The following is a 22,750-nucleotide window of genomic DNA, read 5'->3' on the forward strand; positions in this document are numbered from 1 at the left end:
ATAACTAATTCCAATAAGCATATGAAAAGGTGTTTGATCCATCTCCTTAGTCATGAAGAAAATACAAATTAAAACCACAGTGAAAGTCCCATTGAACACGCCAGAGTGCCTGATACAAACTGTTGGTGAGGAAGTGAGCAGGTAGAACTCTTTTTCATTGCTGGTGGAAGTGTCAATTTGTACAATCACTGTAGAAAACTATTTTGTTGAAATCTACAAAATATGCACATATGCCTAATATAGGAGCAATTCTAACTAGTAGATTTATACCAGGAGAAATATATATATATGTATTCACTAAATGAAATGTGCAAGAATATTCATAACAGTATTCTTTACAATGTTCTTTTAAAAATGCTAAAATCATGGCTCTCCTACAACTGTAAAATGGAACAGATGTCATAGATTTTATTTAATTCATTAATAAATGAGGTGTTTGGCAAGTTGTTACAGCTGGTTCAAGGGAGAATCTGAAGAACCAATATAGGCAATTAGAAATACTAAAATGAACTTTTTACGAGGTGCAAACCTGGTTAATATACTACTGAAACTAAAATGTACTGCCTGGAATCATCTTTTTTATAGAGTGGAATTCAATTGTATCTCTTCCAGACAAAATTCACTTGCATTTCTGTGGACAAGAGTCAGTTACTATCAGTTTTCTATAACTTACAATATTGCAAAACAAGGGTATAGATGTGTATAAAATCAAATAACCCCAAAGGGTCCACTAGACACTCTTGGTAATCCATTGAAAGGACATATAGTGATCTTTTTCTCATTTGAAAGTTTTTTCAATTTTTCCTGACATCTTAAGAGCCAAGAACTAGAAACAACCTGTAAGTCCACCAATAGTAAAATGGATAAATTGTAGTATTTTTCACACAGTGGAAATCTGTATAGCGATAGAAATTTAAAAAATACAATAAAAAAATAAAAAGCCAATCGTATGCAACAACATGAATGAATTTCATACATATGTAATTCACAAAAGAGTGTATACTGTGTGATTCTATTTGCATAAATTTGAATGAGTAAAATTTATATGTAATGAAGTCAGGATAGTGGTTATGATTATTCTTGAGTTGGGTTTGTGACTGGGAAAGGGGTGTGAGGGACCTTCTGAGTATCTGTCATGTTCTGTTTCTTGATGTCTGTGCTGGTGACAGAGGTATTTTAACATGGAAAATTCATTAAGCTGTATATATATGTATGATTGAGGTGTTGTTTCTGTGTCTGTTATTCAACAATGTTTGATAAAAAGAATCAACTGCAGACACAATTCTCCATTTGACTAGTATCTAAAAGGGAAGTTGGGGGTGTAAATATGTACTCTTGTCCTAATTCTGTGTCATAAAGCATTATTATTATTGTCCATGGTATTTGATTGACTTTTCTATTTTGTAGTCATATATCTTTGAAAAGTCATCATGATTTCAGAAACAAGTTTGGTTCTGAGGGCTAGATGACCTTCATTTGCTTTTAGAATTTTCTAGAGGTAGTTATAAAGCTCTCCCACAACTTTTATAGCCCTTTCCCTGTGTGTATTGTCTCGGCTGTTATAATTTCCCTTTGCCTTAGATTGAGTTGTGAGATTCTAAACTTGTACTCTCCCCCCCACTTTTTTGGTTTGGTATGTAATTTGCATATTTTCACCATGCGAAAGCTATTTTCTATGGTTGGAAAAGATTTTTTTCCTACAGTGTGAACAAATCATTCTTTGTTCTCCTTATTGTGCCTCCAAACTGGTACGTCCGGTTTATGCTCCAAACAACAAAAGTCTGTCATCAGAAATTAAAATGCCAGTAAGAACAAAGGCAGAGACCCATGAGGAACTCTTGGAGAGGTTTCCTCCCTGTTTGCTCCTCTCCCCAAGTTACCACAGTTGCCAGGAAGTTGGAACATTGCTTGGTACAACTCCTTCCTTGTAGTTCTGCCCTTGTATTTATTATTATTGTTGGTTTAAAAATGAACTTAACGCTCCTGGTAATTCTTGTCAGGATATATAAAATCCTCATCTCTGAGATTTTTTTTTTTTCCATTTTCAGTGAGCTCTTTTTTAAGAAATGTAAAAATCACTTTGAAAGCCTTTAAAAACTTAATCAGTTTTGACACGCATTTATTTGAGAGCAGAATTACCAGTGAACATGCTGTATAAAATTATTAGAGGCAATTGAAAGCGGCAGCTAAAGCCGAGCCTGTAAGGACATATCCAACTTGTGTTCTTTCTAAAATGTGCACATCTTATCTGTACATACTTTGTTGGCACTCTTCTGAAATAGTATTCCAGTGTAGCATTTGTACACATTGTTTGGAGAGTTCTCTCATCTCAGAAGTTTGGCATTTGAGACTCACTTAGGATACTTTGGAATTATGCTTCTAACAATCTTGATTTTAACATAGTCACAAATATTTGTAAATAGTGACAGAATGTTTCTTCATCCCTCCCTTCCCTTATGCTACAATTAAAGATTGAAGGATCTTAACTTAGAGGTAATAAAGGATGGGTAATAAATGTGGGATGCATTTTGTAATCAATCCTAATGTTTTTTCTTACCCTTTGCGGTGTATTTAAAGAGGGATTTAGAGTAGAAGCTTAGAATAGAATAGAGCATTTAGGTCTGTTTTGAAAGCTGTTATGCTGGAGAGCATGGTGTGTTCAGATTTCAAAATGTTTTTCAATGTCAGAGTAAAGCTCATGTGAATTAAATCCAGTGTTAACAAATGTTTATCATATTGTGAGAATGCCAAGACAGGTTTGCCTTGTTCTTTATTATTTAGTATAATTTAGTACACATAGGTCAGTTAAATATGATTAGACTTTTATTTTTTATTTTACTTTACTTTAAGGCTTTATTTGATAGAACCAAAAGCTAAATGCTAGATCTGTGGAATATGGCCATAATAGTACACAGCAGATTTTGTGTTAGAATATTATGATTTGTTAAAAGTATGAATGTATATTTGTTAGAGTGAGAAGTGTTTTTCATTGCTCTGAATTACAATTTCAGTGCAACTTCTACAGTATTGTTTTATAATTTTTTATTTCCTTGTAAGTAGAATAGTCTGTATATTGAAGAATATTATTTATCCATTTTTATATCCCCATTTTGGTGGAGATAGCTAATAATAACTCTATAATATAAATGTATTACATTAGTGACGTACCTTTCAGTGAAAGTGTGCTTAATATCAGAGAGATCATGCTTTTTAGATTTTAGAGAATGTGTGATTCCTGTGTTGGGTGGGAGGTTGAACAAAGTGACCTTTTAAGCCTTTTTCTAAATTTTAAATTCTGTTCTATAATATTAAACTGTAGACTTAAGAGCTATAGTATATAATGGCCATGTTTTTCATGTAGAAAATTAATGTTCACAAAGGAGTTTGTAGAGAGCTAAATTCTTATCTTTTGCTATACTGAGTTTATAGTTTGGTGTGTTTAATTGGTGATAGGTGGTGCTGTTGTTGCACAGTTGGTGCGAAGAGCCTAGCATTCCTCAAACCTGCATCCCAAGTGCTATAGAGAGATTTGCCATTGTGGCCAGCGAATAAGTTTATAGTAATTTTTATAGGCAGAATGAATATGATGGCTCTTTAGGCATCACCGTAAGTTAACATTTATAAGAAACAAAATATTTATAGTTTGCAGTCCTTAAATTCAGACAGAAGAGAAGCTGAAGATCTGAAAAAGTAGTTAAAGGAAGTGCTGCAGATTTACAGTTTAATATTGAAAGCTTTATAAGCCTTTTATCTTATATATGTTGTTTATATTTTAAACTGCTTGTTTGGCAGGCCCTATTGAAAAAAAACTACCATCCGCATGTTTCTCTTATTGAATATTTAGTACATGTGTTGTAAGTTCTTGAGTATTTAGAACTAGTTTTATAATTTTGGCCATTTTCCCCATCTGATATCACATATTCCATCAAACGCTTGAGAGTTATGAAAATGTATCGGGGACTAAATTATCACTTAAAGCAGTCTTAACTAATTCTAGTTTAATCTGCTCAATACTTCAATTAGCAGCAAACTGTTCTCTTGAACCACTAGTTTGGAAAAGCAGTTGTTTTTGCACTTGACACATATATTGTCATACCCTTTTACCTTTGGATTAATATACTACTGTACTCTTTATATCTGAGGAATAAATCTGATATGACTCAAAATGAACATTCATACAGTGTTTGATCTATGTGTATAATAAAAATGATGACATTTAAAGATGCTTACATATTACTTCTTTAATTCATAGAATATTGAAATGATTAGTATTTTGAGGTTCTTTGGCACCTTTACCTTTTAGGTTTATAAATGCAAAATAATACAGGCTTATGGGAGGTGAGGGGAGTGGAGAGATGTTGGTCAAAGGGTACAGAGTTGCAATTATGTAGAATGAGTAAGTCTAGAGATATAATGTTAAGGCATGATGCCTGTAGTTAATAACACTGTGTTGAATACTTTAAAAATGTTGAGGGTAGATTTCATGTGTTCTCATCATACAAAAAAGGAGGAAATGACTGCAGTAATAATTTTATTATGTATGCCTATGAAACCATCATGTTGTACACCTTAAATATCTATGATTTTAATTCAAAATATATTAAAAAAAGAGAAATATATAGGTTTATAGATGCTAAATGATTTATTCAAAGTTGTTAACAGGAAGGTAGTTGCAGAACCATAACCTGGTGCACAGGTTATTCATGTTCCACTATGTGTTCTTTGCAATATGTTTTGCTTTTTCTCCTTTACAACATATTTGCAGAAATTACTACATTTAAGTTCTGTTTTTCAGAATACTAAGAATATTTACCTTTTTGTTACGTGGAACACCTGGTACTAATTAAAAAAATCATAGTTGCTCTGCTCTAAAATGAAAGGCAATCATGCAGGAACTGAGCAGACTAACAGGAGTTTCTTAAAGATAAGAATTATAGACTTTAAGAGCAGATCATTCATTTTCCTGTTTATATTAAGTGTGTGCTCTTATCATTTTCTAAAAATATTTGTGGTAATTTAAATATGAATATGCTGAATGTGTATGAACAACCATAAATGTGTGTGTCTCTGTGTGTACATATATTACATTTCAGACAAAAAATTGTGATAAAATTTAGGAGATCTTGTTTTCATATAATCATGTTCTGACCTGTATTTTCATTTACGGAAATTTTTTGTCTTCTCATGCAGATCAGTGGGGAAGCGCAGGAGCTCTTTTCTGTTCGACATGGCCCCATTCGAGCGGCTAGAATCTTGCCTGCTCCACAGTTTGGTGAGTGTAGCCCTTGAGAAGAAACAAATCATTTAGGAGTTTCTCTTTTATTGGTCTTGGACTACAGACAGCAAGAATGATAACTAAAGTCTGTTTTCCTCCAAGTGTCCATGCCCCATCCTTTCCTCCCCACAAGATAAATTCTTGTTCTGTCAGTTGAGATGGAAATAGGTAATCTTAACCAATTCAATATGGCCATTCACATTCTACTGTGGTTTTGATTTATCTTCATCCTCTTTGATCTCAATTTAGCCTCTGACTTTGCTGGCTCTTTCTTGAAACCCTCTTCTCTCTTGGTTTTCATGGCATCACTCTTCCCAGATCCCTTCCTTGCTGACTGTACTGCTTTTGTTATGCTTCTGGCTTAGCTTTCTTCTGTGGGTATTCCCCAAGTCTCTGTTGTTCTCATGTCTTTGCTCTTCTTCGCAGTTATTCTTAAACTGCCTTGGAGAGCTTGGTTTTCACCATTATGTCGCTTCTGGATAAGTCTGCTGTCTATATTTCCAGCCTTGTCAGAAGTACAGTTTCGGGCTTTTGACCTTTAATCTCTGCTTTAAAAATAAATACTTCTTAATGTTGTATTTAAATATTATGTATGTTTTGATTTAAAAAGTCAAATATGTGTTTAAATTAAATATGTTATTTGGGTGCCTAATAACTCCTGACTCTTTAGTGATATGTTTTCTCATTAATTTGCCTGTGTTCACTCAGAATGTTTTTGCACGAGCAATGAAAACATAGTCATTTTAATCTTGTTTGCATACTCTAAAATCTTTTTAAAAAGAAGATATTAAAAAGTCTAATTCTGTTTTTAAAGTTTACTAGAAGTTGGATAATCTTCCTTATAATACTTCATTTAGCTTATAATTCTCTAAACTGGTGAGAATGAAGTTTATTAAAACTTACTACTGTGTGCGTTATGCACTAACCATATGTGTAAGTAATGTCAGGGATCAATTTAGCGATTAAATCTGCTTAATGGAAATGGGAAGGGTGGAGGTAACAAGGCAACAGCATCCTGCAGTCATGTAGAGATTTTTCTCCTTGTTATTGGGCTATATGACACATCCAGAGTTCAGCTGTCTCTCCTTTGCTCTCTCTCACTCTCTCTTGCTCTGATTTTTATTGCATTTGAGTTTTGGTGAAATCTTTTAACAAGGAAGATTGTTGAACATCTTTTTCTGGAAGGTTTTTGGAGTAGCCAGCCTTCTCTTTGGATAGTTGGACTCAAGAACAACTTTATTATTAGAAGACTCTGCTATGTCTTTGTTTCTTTTGTATGTAATTCAGAGGCAGATTTTTCTCCTTTCAGTTCATTTATGAAGCTCTTTTATATATGTCAGTTATTAATTTCCCACCTTTTTCAACTTTTACTTTGGGCAGAAATACTTCGTGAGAGAGTATAAAGCTATAAAAGTTATTGTTGGTAGTAGAATTTGAATATGCTTAATTTATTTTATCTAATTAAAAAAAGATTTCTCTTCTATAATATAATATTTAAAAATATATTATATTTAAAATATAATTTCACACAGCTAAATGTTCTTGTGCAAAAGTTACATATGTATCACTTTTGTTGTATTTGATTAATTGAAGTTCTACACTGAAGTTCTACATGTGACTGATCACATAAAATTTGTAATGGAAAATAGAATACCCCATCCCTCTCTTTCATCCATTTTGCTTTGTGTGATCATTTTGATGTAGTAAGTTCTTTAGTAGCTTCTGGAAAAAAGATGTGTGGTAAATCTTGTTTGTCTGAAGTTGTCTTTATTCTTTCTTAATTCTTGATTGCTAATTTGGCTGGCTAACAAATACTTTTTTGTAAATGGTGTTCAGAATTTTGAAGGCATTGATCTAGTGTTATGGTTGAAGAGTCTGAAGCCATTTTGACACCTTTTTCTTTGTCTATGGCTTGTTTTTCTCTGGGAACTAGCATAATGTTAGTCTTGTTCCCAGTGTTCTCAAACTTTACAATGATGTTTCTTAGCTCATACATTGTCCTGGGCCCCTTCAGTGAGGATGAAAATTAGTGCAGTTTTAGAAAATTTCTTTAAATTTATTTTTTGATGCCTTCTTTTAGTTTTATTTGTTCTCCCAGGTACTTACATTATTTGGCTGTTATACTCCTTAGAATGATTAATTTTATTTTTTATTTTTTTAATTTTTATTTTTTAATGTTTATTTTTGAGAGAGAGAGAGGCAGAGCATTAGTGGGGGGGGGGGGGCGGAGAGCGAGAGGGAGACACAGAATCCGAAGTAGGCTCTAGGCTCTGAACTGTCAGCACAGAGCCCAATGCAAGGCTTGAACTCACGAACCATGAGATCATGACCTGAGCTGAAGTTGGGTCGGATGCTCAACCAACTGAGCTACCCAAGTGCCCCTAGAATGATCAGTTTTAAAAAACAATTTCTTTCCTGTTCTTTTTGGGAGATTGTCTCCCTCGGGATTATAAACTCTTCTGTTGAATAATTCTTTTCTATTATCATGTTTTTCTTTTTTTTCCTTATTTTTAAAAAAAAATGTTTATTTATTTTGAGAAAGAGAGCATACATGTGCATGCATGAGTGCACGAGAGAATTCCAAGCATGCTCTGCTCTGTCAGCTCAGAGCCCAGTGTGGGGCTCCATCCCATAAACTGTGAGATCGTGACCTGAGCCGAGATCAAGAGTTGGACTTAACTAACTGAGCCACCCAGGCACCTCTATACTAACTTGTTTTTCTTAATCTTACCTTCTCATACCCAACAATTCGCTCTCCCTCTCTGCCTACTCCCTTCTTATCCTCTCTCCCTCCCCTCTGCTTCTTCTTCTCTTTTCTTTCTTTCTTGATGTAATTTACATATAAATATTACCAACTAGAATCCAGTGATATATGCAAAGAATGATATATCATGACCAAGTAAGATATTTCAGAAATACAAGGTTAGTTAACATTTGAAAATCATTCACATCATTCAGTGTAATTTGTATTAATAGAACAAAGAAGAAAACCCAGATGAGCATCTTATTAGAAGTGGAAAAAACCTTTGCTAAAATTCAGTAATCATTTATGATTAAAAAAACCTTTCCACAAATTAGGATAGAAACATCCTCAGTATGATAAAGATTATAAAAAACCTACAGCTTACAATATACTTAATAGTGATATATTAAATACTTTCTGCTGAGTTTGGGATAGCTTCTACCACAACTTTTATTTATCTTTGAATGTAGGTCCTAGACATTACAACAGGCAAGAAAAATAAATAAAAGGTGTAAATACTAGAATGAAAGATGTAAAATTGTCTTTATTCATCGATAACTTGATTGTATATATGGAAAATGCAAAAGAACCTATAAACTTTAGAATTAAGAAGTGAATTTAGCACAGTTGTTGAATACCAGGTTCATTAGATCTTTTGTGAACTGATCCCCTCACTGTATTTTTCCAGCATCATTTTCAGCCATCCTTTTAAAAAAATATTTTTTTAAGTTTATTTATTTATTTTGAGAGAGGGACAGCATGAGAGGGGAGAAGGGCAGAGAGAGAGAGAGAGAGAGAGAGAGAGAGAGAGAGAGAGAGAGAGAGAGAGAGAGAGAGAGGAGAGAGAGAGAGAGAGAGAGAGAGAGAGAATGAATCCCAAGCAGGCTCCATGCTGCTAGCACAGAACCCAGTGCAGGGCTCGGACCCACGAACCATGAGATGGTGACTTAAGCTGAAACCAAGAGTCGGATGCTTAACTGATTGAGCCACCCAGGTGCATGCATTTTCAGCCATCCTTAAAGAGTGTCTCACATCTTCTTCCTTGCTCTGATAGTACTCCTTTGTGATAGTTGTACTGAACTTCTTTCATTTCCTCAAATGATCCATTCTCTTTAAGGTCATTTCATTGCGATTTCCTTTTCTAGAATTCTCATGTTCTGCTAACCCTTTTTGCTCCATATTCAATTTAACAGTATGTGCTGATGTACGATTTACTCTCCTTTTTTTAATTTTAGTTGCTCATTTACCTCTCGTTAGATTGTTTTTGTTTTAAAGATTTTATTATTTTAAGTATTCTCTACACCCAACATGGGGCTTGAACTTGCAACCCCTAGATGAAGAGTCACATGCCCCACTGACAGAGCCAGCCAGGCACCCTGTACCTCTTGGCTAGATTTGTATTCTGTCTTCATATCTTTCGCACCTCACCAAGTACTTGTTTCAAGGTGTTAATAAATATTTGTTGAGAGTTGTTACATGGTGGGGCACCTGGGTGGCTCAGTTGGTTGAGTGTCTGACTTCAGCTCAGGTCATGATCTCATGGTTTGTGAGTTTGAACCCCGCAGCAGGCTCTCTGCTTTCAGTGCGGATCCTGCTTCAGATCATCTGTACCCTCCTCTCTCTGTATCTCTCTCTCTCTCTCTCTCTCTCTCTCTCTCTCAAAAATAAAATAAAAACATTAAAAAAAAAAGTTGCTTCAAAAGATGGTAAAATCTTTTGAAAATTATGACCCAGTAGAAAAGCAGGTTCCCTTTCTGTAGGTGTTTCTGTGGAAAGTCTGTCCTTTAAAAGTGAGAAACTGAAGGATTTGGATGGCATCTTATGCCATGGTAGGTCATTATTAAATATAATATACTATAAATGGGCATTTACTCATATCAGCATAGTTTGTGCTTTCCATGGTCAGCAATAATTGATTATTTTCTTAATGAACCTACACCTGCTTTAGAATTTTTTATGAGAGTATTTCAGAAAAGTATGACCAATCAATTGGTATTCTAATATCAGATAAAAACTGTTATTTATTTTTAAAAATTTTCAAGAACTTATTTCAAGCAAAGCAGATTCTTTGTGTCATTACTCTCAGTAGCCATTGTGGTTTTTAGTATCTCAGTACCTCACATTTGAAATAAAATATATTAGCATGTATGTGTTAATGTAAAGTTAAAAATGTATATGATTATAAACTTTGTGCTAGTAATGATTATTTCCAAGGAGTGGGATCAGAAAGCACTTTCACTTTAATATGTTTTTAATATCTTAAAATAAAGACCATATAATTCTAACCAGTTAAAATATTTATTATAAAAATTTAAAGAGGGGTGCCTGTCTGGCTCAATTGGAAGAGTGTGCGACTCTTTCAGGGTTGTGAGTTTGAGTCCCACATCGGGTGTAGAGATTACTTAAATGAATAAAACTTAAAAAAAAAGATAAAAATTTAAGCAATACTAATTGTAGAAAGTGAAAATTCATTTGGTTCTGTGTTATCAGAGATAAATCTAGGTTACTTCTTTCCTTCCTTTTCTTCCTTCCTCCAGATACTAAGTTCACAGCTTAGAGTATCCATTTCCTGACTTTTCCCCTTAACATGCATGAAATTAACTTGTAGTATTATGTCCAGGGCCTGATTCAAGTTCTTTACATATGTTGCATGTATTGGCTCTAGGGTGTGTGCGTCATTCCTTTGTATAAACATTTATATTAATTTTGACTTTCCCCCTAGCAAGTTATGTTGTTACATACTTCTATATATGTGCAATTAAAAAATACAGGGAATTATTTTTTTAGGATAGCTGTTAAATTTTTTTTAACGTTTATTTATTTTTGGAAGACAGACAGAGCATAAGTGGGGAAGGGGCAAAGAGAGAAGGAGACACAGAATCTGAAGCAGACTCCAGGCTCTGAGCTGTCAGCGCAGAGCTTGATGAGAGGCTTGAACCCGTAAACCATGAGATTGTGACTTGAGCCAAAGTCGGATGCTTAACTGGCTGAGCTACCCAGGCAGCCCTTAAGATAACTCTTAGAAGGGAATTCCTGTCCCATAACCAGTAAGGAAATCGAATTAGTAATAAAAAATCTGCCAAAAAACAAGAGTCCAGGGCCAGATGGCTTTCCAGAGGAATTCTACCAAACATTTAAGGAAGAGTTAACACCTATTCTCTTGAAGGTGTTCCAAAAAAGTAGAATGGAAGGAAAACTTCCAGACTCTTTCTATGAAGCCAGCATTACCCTGATTCCAAAACCAGACAGAGACCCCACTAAAAAGGAGAACTATAGACCAATTTCCCTGTGAACATGGATGCAAAAATCCTCAACAAGATATTAGCCAACCAGATCCAACAATACATTAAAAAAATTGTTCACCACGACCAAGCGGGATTTATACCTGGGATGCAGGACTGGTTCAATATCCACAAAATAATTAATGTGATTCATCACATCAATAAAAGAAAGGACAAGAACCATATGATTCTCTCAATAGATGCATAGAAAGCATTTGACAAAATACAGCAGCATCCTTTCTTGATAAAAACCCTCAAGAAAGTAGGGATAGAAGGAGCATACCTTGAGATCATAAAAGCCATGTATGAATGACCCAACGCTAATGTCGTCCTCAATGGGGAAAAACTGAGAGCTTTCCCCCTAAGGTCAGGAATGAGACAGGGATGTCCACTCTCGCCACTGTTATTCAACATAGTATTGGAAGTCTTAGCCTCTGCAATCAGACAACACAAAGAAATAAAAGGCATCCACATTGGCCAGGAGGAGGTCAAACTTGCACTCTTCGCAGGTGACATGATACTCTATATGGAAAACCCAAAAGATTCCACCAAAAAACTGCTAGAATTGATTCATGAATTCAGCAAAGTTGCAGGATATAAAATCAATGCACAGAAATCGGTTGCATTCCTATACACCAACAATGAAGTGACAGAGAAATCAAGGAATCCCATTTCCAGTTGCACAAAAAAATATAAAATACCTAGGAATAAATCTAACCAAAGAGGTGAAAATCTATACACTGAAAACTATAGAAAGCTTATGAAAGAAATTGAAGAAGACACAAAGAAATGGAAGAAGATTCCATGCTCCTCGATAGGAAGAACAAATATTGTTAAAATGTCAATACTACCCAGAGCAATCTATATATTCAATGCAATCCCTATCAAAATAACACCAGCATTCTTCACAGAGCTAGAACAAATAATCCTAAAATTTGTATGGAACTGGAAAAGACCCCGAATAGCCAAAGCGATCTTGAAAAAAAAAACCAAAGCAGGAGGCATCACAATCCCAGACTTCAAGCTATACTACAAAGCTGTAACCATCAAGACAGTATGGTACTGGCACAAGAGCAGACACTCAGATCAATGGAACAGAATAGAGAACCCAGAAATGGACCCACAAACGTATGACCAACTAATCTTTGACAAAGCAGGAAAGAATATCCAATGGAATAAAGACAGTCTCTTCAGCAAGTGGTGCTGGGAAAACTGGACAGCGACATGCAGAAGAATGAACCTGGACCACTTTCTTACACCATACACAAAAAGAAACTCAAAATGGATGAAAGACCTCAATGTAAGACAGGAAGCCACCAAAATCCTCGAGGAGAAAGCAGGCAAAAACCTCTTTGATCTTGGCCGCAGCAACTTCTTACTCAACATGTCTCCAGAGGCAAGGGAAACAAAAGCAAAAATGAACTACTGGGACCTCATCAAAATAAAAAGCTTCTGCACAGCGAAGAAAACAATCAGCAAAGCTAAAAGGCAGCCTACAGAATGGGAGAAGATATTTGCAAATGACATATCAGATAAAGGGTTAGTATCCAAAATCTATAAAAAGTTCACCAAACTCCACACCCGAAAAACAAATAATCCAGTGAAGAAATGGGCAAAAGACATGAATAGACACTTCTCCAAAGAAGACATCCAGATGGCCAGCTGACACATGAAAAAATGCTCCACATCACTCATCATCAGGGAAATACAAATCAAAACCACAATGAGATACCACCTCACACCTGTCAGAATGGCTAACATTAACAACTCAGGCAACGACAGATGTTGGCGAGGATGCAGAGAAAGAGGATCTCTTTTGCATTGTTGGTGGGAATGCAGGCTGGTGCAGCCACTCTCGAAAACAGTATGGAGGTTCCTCCAAAAGTTAAAAATAGAACTATCCTGCGACCCAGCAATTGCACTACTAGGCATTTTTCCAAGGGGTACAGGTGTGCTGTTTCGAAGGGACACATGCACCCCCATATTATTAACAGCACTATCAACAGTAGCCAAAGTATGGAAAGAGCCTAAATGTCCATCAATGGATGAATGGATAAAGAAGGTGTGGTATATCTATACAATGGAGTATTACTCAGCAATCAAAAAGAATGAAATCTTGCCATTTGCAACTATGTGCATGGAACTGGAGGGTATTATGCTAAGTTAGATTAGTCAGAGAAAAACAAAAATCCTATGACTTCACTCACATGAGGACTTTAAGAGAGAAAACAGATGAACGTAAGGGAATGGAAACAAAAATAATGTAAAAACAGGGAGGGGGACAAAACAGAAGAGACTCATAAATATGGAGAACAAACTGAGGGTTATGGGAGGAGTTGTGGGAGGGGGAATGGGCTAAATGGGTAACGGGCACTAAGGAATCTATTCCTGAAATCATTGTTGCATTATATGCTAACTAATTTGGATGTAAATTAAAAAAAATTAAAAATAAAATTAAAAAGAAGGGAATTCCTGGGTAAAGAATATATACATGTAAAATTTTGATACATCTTGTAAGGTTGCTTCTCAGAGAGAGTATACCGACATCTGTACATGAAAATTCCTTTTTTTCTCCAATTCTGTCCTTTACTGTCTATCTATTATGAATCTTTATAGTTTTTGCATATCTGATGGAGGAAAACCCTTTTCATTTGTAATTTTTTGGTCTTTGAGTGCTAGGAAGAGTAGAAAATCTTCACGTTTTTGCTGTTTATTCTGATTAATACCTTGCTTATTTGTACCCTTTGCTCTGATTGATTGAGCTCTTGATTATTATTAGTGATATATTGTTATGGATATGTATCCTGTAAACTTCATATATAGTTTGCCATTTGTCATGTTATCTGATGAAATCTATCAGTCTTTAGTTTCATGCAACGAAAATCTTTGCATATTTTATAACCATGTCTAACTTTAAATCTTGACTCTTCTTGAAAGTTGAATTTACTTTTTTTTGTTATTTGTTTTATTTTTATATTTTCTTGGTTGTTCCTTGACATCTTCTGATTTTCATAGGTTTTTGGGGAAGTTTCTCCTTTATTAAGGTGTTTTCCATACTATGATGTATTTCTTTGGAATAATGAGACAGCAATCTAATCACTACTTTCTCTGCAGTGCTTTCCATAATTATGTGGAAAATGAGTAGTGATACAAAATGTATTTATTCTGTATTTCACAAAAGAGGAACTAGAGCTCTACTTTTGTATAAAGTATTTTTTTAAAATCATTTGTCAGTGACCAAATGAATAATGCTGTTTTTAACTGTAATAGAGCTTGTAACTGTATTAGAAGTTATATTAGCCTTGTATTCATGCTGTTTTCTTATTGGTTATGGAGAAAGATTATTTTAGTCTCAGACTTGAATCAGATTTCTTAGAAATGCAGATTAAATCTTATTCATTATCCTTAGGAGTCCAGTGTACTGAGTACCTGAACTTCTTCATATTGAGAATGTATTAGAACTAATTCTTATAAGCTAGGACCTTTTTTCTGAGAATAGAAGGACTCTGGAGATAGAAGTTTCTTCGAGTGTCTATGAGCCAAAGTTCTCTCGTCCACAATACTGGGTAGCCAATTTGGTTTATTTCTTCTGGGTTATTTATACTTATCACTGGAAAGGTACTATTATTTTTTGTTCTGCTATAAGGAATTTACAATTTCACATCTCAAAATATTTAAAGGTTTAAAAAGAACCCTAAGATCCAACCCAGTTTTTCCTAGTGGAAGGTAAATTCCAGGTATTTTCTGAAACTTATTATAAACAGACCACCAGGCAGTCAAAAATACTAATCATTGTTGGTTTTTTATGCTATGAATGGCTAGAGTTATTTTTCTAGAAACAAACATGCAGGGTAATTCTAAAGTTAAACTTTTTTCATTTGCTTATTTTTGTAAATTTTCAGAGTACTTTTTCATAAGGTACAACCACCAGTTTCATCCTTTTCAAATGACTTAAATGTGCTTTTTGATCACATTCAAAGAAGAGCTGTTTGATTTTTCAGCTGTGTGAATTCAGAAATTTTGATTAACTTCACCAGAAGGATTTGCTATAATTTTTTTTTGTTTTGCTCTAAAATTCTAACTTCAAACAAATAAATCCTATAAACACGCACACAGACGCACAGAATCTGTTCAACCAAGACACCAGCAGCCTTCCAAAAGTAGGCCAACTGACATTTGCTCATAGTCATCACCAGTACTTTGCAAAGAGGAAACAGGCTTATTGACATTTTAAATGGCCAAACTATGAGATTTAAGGCCTCCCTAATGTTTTCTGCTCTAATTATTTCTCAGTTTGCCTTGTGTATTCTTTTTTAATAACACCTCATCTTTTTTGTTGGGGCCTTTACTACTTGGAATCATTTAGGTTTTTACAAAATTTTGCTAAACCTGTGATTTAGGTAAATTATGACTGGAAATATATATTCCTCTTAAATTTCTTTAATTGTTTTGGTCGGAGAAACAGTTTCCAGGAGAGAATATCTGTTTTAGAAGTGCTGCTTTTTTAATTTTTTAGTTTTTGTGATGTCATGGTGTTGAATTTGAGACATTGATCTAAGAGTATTCTCAGTTTATATCTATTTGAACCCAGTAATTAAAGATTTTTCCTATGAGGGCTATAGTGAGAGGGAAGTGTACTAAATAGAAAAGATAGGAAGTAAATTTATAAATGAGTGAATAATAATGCTTGATATTTTTCAGATGAAATTCTAGGTTGATTATATACATTATCATCACTTTACCACTAGTCTGGAAAGGTGAGTACCATTACCCTGTTTGATAGGTAAGGAGACTTAGAGCTCAAAGTTGGTAAGTGGCTGGCATAAAGACATATAGCTGATGGGTGGTGGAACTGGAATTTGAACTTTAAAGCTTGGCCTCTTAATCACTAGGCCTCACTGTCTCCATGTTTACAGGGCAACACTTTTACCAAATTCAGGTGTTTCTAGGTTATGCTTCTGACTGAAGAAATCAAACAGTTGTGTATTCATTGACATACGTAAAAAGTAGCTGTTTCTCTGTATTTACTTCCATTTTGAAAATTTAAAGTATCTTCAGTTGTTTTAGTGTCTTCATTGTATTTGGAGTCCTTGGTTGTTTAGTCTAAGGGTGAAGAGCAATTAAAAGAGTCAATCTGGGCATCAATATATAGAAAAGCCATTATCCTACATAACTACATTTAAAATTTTAAGCTGTCAGGATAAAGTATGTCACAGAAACAGCTGTAGTCTATTCAAGTTACATTCACCTTAAATTAAATCAACTGTTGAAAAGAAATGTTGGTTTCTTTTTATAGGACTTGGTATAAACTACTAAAAGTACATCAAAAGGGTTAGTGACGGATATCTTGAATCAGATAAAAACAAAGGTGTAACACGAAGCAACTAAATTACATGTGAGCTTAATGATTCTGACCCAAATAAACAGACTTGTAATGGAGATGCTGATGATTATCAGTACAGCTTAAATGCTTTTTACTGTAGAGCTGTAAAGAAGAATGTGGGTGTCTTAGTGAATTGGACAAGTTGTGGTCTTGGAAATCTTTGTTCATTTATCATAACACATTCCTAGGTGTGAAAGTGAAAACTCATAATTTTCTAAGTATACTTATTGTAAAGTTAGCCTTTTAAAAAATTCATCTTTATTGAGAAATAATTTACCTATAACACAACTTATGAATTTTGGGTATATAATTTGAGTTTTGCCAGATGGATGCAGTTATGGAACTACCACCACAATCAAAATACAAAGTGTTTCTTTCACTATAAAAAGTCCCCTTTTCCAATTCACACCCACTAAAATGGCTTACATACAAAGAGAGGTAATAACAAGTGTTGGTGAGGATGTGGACTAATTGGAACTCTCGTATGTTATTTATTAGAATGTTAAGATAGTACAACCACTGGAAAACAGCTTGGCAGTTCCTTAAAATATTAAAATATGGAGTTACCATTGACCCAGCAATTCTACTCCTAGGCATGTAGCCAATAAAAATGAAAACATACATCTATAGAAACTTGTAAATGAATATTTATAGCAGCGTTATTTGTAATAGCCAAAAAGTGGAAACAACCTAAATGTCTATCAGCTGATAAAGAAAATGTGGTATAACCATACAATGGAGCATTATTTGGCCATGAATAAATGATGTTGTGATATATACTGTAAGATGAACCTTGAAAACATCATGTTAAGTAAAAGAAAGCAGCTGCAAAAGGCCACAAATTGTTGATTCTGTCTATATGAAATATCCAGAATAGGCAAATCTGTAGACACAGAAAGCACATTAGTGGTTGCCTAGGATTAGGTGACTCTGAGAGTTTGGGGAACAACTGCTAATATACACAGGGTTTCTCTTTGGGGGCTATGAAAATGTTCTACATTTTTTGATTAGTTGTTGGGGTACCTGGGTAACTCAGTTGGTTAAGCGTCTGGCTCTTGGTTTCAGCTCAGGTCATGCATGATCTTGCTGTTGGTGAGTTTGAGCCCTGCATCAGGCTTTGTGCTGATAGCACAGAACCTGCTTGGGATTCTCTTTCCCTGTCTCTCTCTGCCCCTCCCTTGCTCACTCTGTCTCTTTCGCAAAATAAATAAACTTAAAAAAAAAAATTGTGGTGATGGTTGCACAACTGTAAATATACTAGAAACCATTGAATTGTACACATTAAATTGGTGAAATATATTTATGTGAATTATAGATGTATATATTTTTAAAGGTTTTTTAAAGTGTATTTTTGAGAGAGAGAGAGAGTGTGAGAGAGTACGCACAAGTGGGGGAGGGACAGAGAGAGAGGGAGACACAGAATCTGAAGCAGGCTCCAGGCTCTGAGCTTACAGCAGAGAGCCTGATGCGGGGCTTGAACTCACTAACCGTGACATCATGACCTGAGCTGAAGTCAGATGCTTAACTGACTGAGCCACCCAGGTGCCCCTGAATTATATATTTTTAAATGTCTATTTATTTATTTTAAGAAAGAGTGAGAGAGTGTATGTGCACACACAAGCAGGGGAGGAGCATAGAGAGAGGGAGAGAGAGAATCCCAGGCAGGCTCTATGCTGACGCGGGGCTCCATCCCACCACTGTGCGATCATGACCCGAGTTGAAATCAAGAATTAGATGGTTAACTGGCTGAGCAACCCAGGTGCCTCTATGTGAATTATATTTTAATAAAGTTGTTTATAACAAAATTCCTCTTTAAAAATTTTTTTTTAAACATTTATTTGTTATTGAGAGAGAGAGTGAGCAGGAGAGGGGTAGAGAGAGGGGGAGACACAGAATCTAAAGTAGGCTCCAGGCTCTGAGCTGTCAGCACAGAGCCCAAAGCAGGGCTCGAACTCACGATCTGTGAGATCATGACCTGAGCCGAAGTCAGTCACCTAACCAACTGAGCCACCCAGGCACCCCTATAACAAAATTCCTCTTGTGCCCCTTACCTCCCCACACCTGGAACACCAGCAATGACTAATAGAATTTATGTCACTATTGTTTCTGCCTTTCTAGAATTTGAAAAAATGGAATATGTAACATTTATATGTGCTTGGTTTCTTTCACTTCACATAATGCTTTTGAGAATCATCTATGTTGTTGTTTCAGTTGTTCATTCCCTTAAAAAAAATCTGAATAGTGTTCCATTGTCCAGATATACTAGTTTGTTTTTTCTTTCACCAGTGAATGGGTGTTTGGATTGTTTCCAGTTTTGTCTCATGCATAAATCTTCTCTGAATAGTTGCTTGGAGATACATGTTTTAATTCCTCTTGAGTGAGTAAGAGTAAGATTACTAGGTCATATAGGAGGTGTAGGTTTATCTTTGTAGAAAATTGCCTAGCTGTTTTCCAAAGTGACTATACTGTTTTGCATTCCCACCAGCAATGTTCCAGTTATCCTAACGACTAATGATATTGATCTTTCTTGTGCATATTTGCCATTTTATTGTTTTTATAAAACTATTGAAATTTATTGCATGTTTTAATAGTGTTGTTTTATTTAGTTGTAAGAGTTCTGTATATAGTCTAGATACAGGTCCTTTTTTAGATATATGTAAAATATGTACAAAAATTTTATTCCTTTGTGTGACTTACCTTAATGGGATTTTTTAAATAGACTACTTTTTTAGGGTATATTTAGGTTCACAGCAAAATTGAGCAGAAGGTACAGTGATTTCCCTTATATGCTCCATGTGCATATTCTCCCCCATTATCAACATCCTCCCACAGAAAGTACATTCAAACTTTTCAGGAGCAAATTTTTTTTTTAAGTTTATTTACTTATTTTGAAAGAGAGAGAGAGAGAGAGAGAGAGCGAGAGAGCGTGTGCACGCTGGGGAGGGGCAGAGAGAAGGAGAGAGAGTCCAAACCAGGCTCCATGCTGACAGCTCTAACCCACAAACCATGAGATCATGATCTGAACTGAAACCAAGAGTCCACACTTAACCAACTGAGCCACCCAGGTGTCCCAAGAGCAAATATCTTTAATATTCAAAAGTTTTTACATTTTAAACTTCATTTTTAATTTCCAGTTTATTGAGTTTTTAAAAAATAGATTGTGTTTGTTACGTTCTCTTTTTCATTCAGTTCAACACATTTCCTAAGGTTGCCCTGTGATTTTGTCCTTGACCTATGATTAGTTAAAAGGATGTTATTTTGTTTTTAAATTTTGAGAGATTTTCCTGATGTTTTTCTATTACTGATATCTAATTTAATCCCCTGAGAAGACCTAGTTTATATGATTCCAATCCTGTTAAGTGTTTTGAGATTTGTGTTATGGCCCAGAATATGGTCTATCTTACTTCATTGATCTCTATCCTTAGGAGTTGTGTTCCTGCTTATTCTGTCAGCTGTAGAGAAAGGGTTGTTGAAATCTTCCATAATATTGTTTGGGTATTCTTGTAATGTTATCAGTTTTTGCTTTATGTATTTTGCTACTCTGTTATTAGGAGCAAAACCATTTAGGATGGTAAAAGTCCTCTTTGTGAATTGATCAGTTTATTGTTACTGAAATCTCTGGTAATATTTCTTGCTCTGAAATCTTCTTTTTCTGTTATTATTATAGACATTCTTGCTTTCATTTTTTAAAGTTTATTTATTTACTTATTTTGAGAGAGAGTGAGAGAACGTGCACAGGAGGGGCAGAGAGAGAGGGAGAGAGAGAATCCCAAGCCGGCGCAGCACTGTCAGTGCCAAGCTCAATGAAGGGCTTGAACTCACAAACCATGAACCTTGAGATCATGACCTGAGCTGAAATCAAGTGTCAGACGCTTAACCGACTGAGCCACCCAGGCGCCCCAGACATTCTTGCTTTCTTTAGAACTAGTGTTGGCATGACATATTTTTTTGTGATCTTTTTACTTTTAATCTTTGGATTTCTTCATATGTAAAATGCATTTGAGGCGTCTGGGTGTCTCACTCGGTTGAGTGTCTGACTTTGGCTCAGGTCATGATCTCATGGCTCATGAGTTCTAGCCCTGCGTCAGGCTCTGTGCTGACAGCTTAGAGCCTGGAGCCTGCTTTGGATTCTGTGTCTCCCTCTCTTTCTGCCTCTCCCCTGCTTGTGTTCTATCTCTCTCTCTCTCTCTCAAAATAAACATTAAATTAAAAAAAATATTTATATGTACAATGCATTTATGTAGGCAGCATAGAATTGGGGCTTACTTTTTTATCTACTATTTCATTGTCTTTTAATTAGGTCTTTAGACAATTTACATTTAATGTGTGTGTCAATGGGAATTGATTTAAATCTGTTAGTTTACTATTTTCTCTTTTTCATATGTGTTCATTGTTCTTTCCCACTTTTTCTGTCTTCTTTTGGATTGGGTATTTTTATATCTCTACTTTATCTCCTTTGTTTATGTCTCTTTATCTTGTTTTTAGTGGTTCTTTAGGATTTATAGTATATATCTTTAACTCATCGCAGCCAATCTTCAAGTAATATAATGCCATTTCACATATTGTATAAAAATCTCAGAACAACAAAAAACCTTATTTAAAAATAGTCACATGACTTGAGATATTTTTTCCAAAGAAGGTATAAAAATGGTCCATAAGCACATGAAAAGATGCTCAATATCATCATTAGGGAAATGCAAAGCAAAACCATGATGAGCTACTTCTTCATATCCATTAGGATGGCATTATTAAAAAAAGGAAACAAAAAACCCCAGACAATAACAAGTGTTGATGAGGATGTGGAAAAATTGGAACCCATATGTTTAGTGTAGCCACTAAATAGTGTAGCCACTGTGGAAAGTGGTATGTGGTTTCTCAAAAACAGTGGATTTATGAAAAATTTTGGTTATTTATATAAATATTAAAAAAATAGAATATATATATTTTTAAATAGACTATTTTCTTAATTACAAATGTTTTTTAAATTTATATTTATTTATTTTTGAGAGTGAGAAAGACAGAGTGTGAGCAGGGGAGGGGCAAAGAGAGAGAGGGAGTCACAGTATCTGAAACAGGCTCCAGACTCTGAGCTGTCAGCACAGAGCCCAACACAGGGCTTGAACTCACGGACTGCGAGATCATGACCTGAGCCAAAGTTGGATGAGCCACCGACTGAGCCACCCAGGCACCCCTTAAATAGACTTTATTTTTTAAGAACAGTTTTAGATTTATAGAAAGATTGAATGGAAAGTACAGACGGTTCCCATATATTTCCTGAAATGAGAGTTTCTATTGTTCTACATCCTTGCCAGCATTTGATGTTGTCAGTTTTGGATTTTGGCCATTCTACTAGCTGTGTAATGCTATCTCAGTTTAATTTGTGTTTCCCTAATCATGGATGATGTGAAGCAGAAGCAGCATCTTTTGATATGCTTATTTGCCATCTGTATGTCTTCTTTGGTAAGGTATCTGTCAGGTCTTTAGCCCAGGATGTTTATTTTCTTATTGTTGAGTTCTAAGAGTATTCTGTATATTTTAGATAACAGCCCTTTATCATACACACACACACACACACACACACACACACACACACACACACGTACATGTATATATGATATGTGATATATTTTTCCCCAGCCAGTGGTGTGTCTCATTCTTTCGACAGCATTGTCTTTCCCAGAGCATATTAAAATATTTTTTCTTTGTCTTCTCTATTTTAGCCCACTTCATGTGGTTTCACAGCTCACTGATACTCTGTTCATTTTTTTCAGTCTTTTCTCTCCTTTTGTGTTTCTAGTAGTTTCTACTACTGTCTCTTCAAGTTTCCTAATCTTTTCCCCTGAAGTATCTAGTATATTATTAACTTATCTAGTGTATTTTTTCACCTCAAATGCTGCATTTTTCATTTTTAGATGTGTGTGAGTGTATGTTTACCTATACGGCAAGATCTTCCATGTGTCTTTAACTTGCTCTCACTTTGCTCTCCTTTTTTGAATAAATGAAGTATTTTTCTGATAGTCTTTAAAAAAATGTTTATTTAAGAGAGAGGGAGAACATGCGCACATGTG

At 35.0% G+C, this 22,750-nt stretch overlaps 1 protein-coding gene across 12 annotated transcripts in view; it reads left to right on the forward strand.

The window, feature by feature from the left end:
- BCAS3 (BCAS3 microtubule associated cell migration factor) overlaps window positions 1-22,750 on the forward strand; it is a 614,170-nt gene that overhangs the window by 47,880 nt on the left and 543,540 nt on the right. For all 12 annotated transcript variants that reach the window (XM_042966194.1, XM_042966193.1, XM_042966192.1 and 9 more), the window contains one exon: window positions 5,191-5,272. In XM_042966194.1, the coding sequence (XP_042822128.1) occupies window positions 5,191-5,272 (82 nt within the window). The remainder of the gene's footprint in view (window positions 1-5,190; window positions 5,273-22,750) is intronic.

Source organism: Panthera tigris, chromosome E1 (assembly GCF_018350195.1).
Source record: "Panthera tigris isolate Pti1 chromosome E1, P.tigris_Pti1_mat1.1, whole genome shotgun sequence".
Taxonomy (NCBI): Eukaryota; Metazoa; Chordata; class Mammalia; order Carnivora; family Felidae; genus Panthera; species Panthera tigris.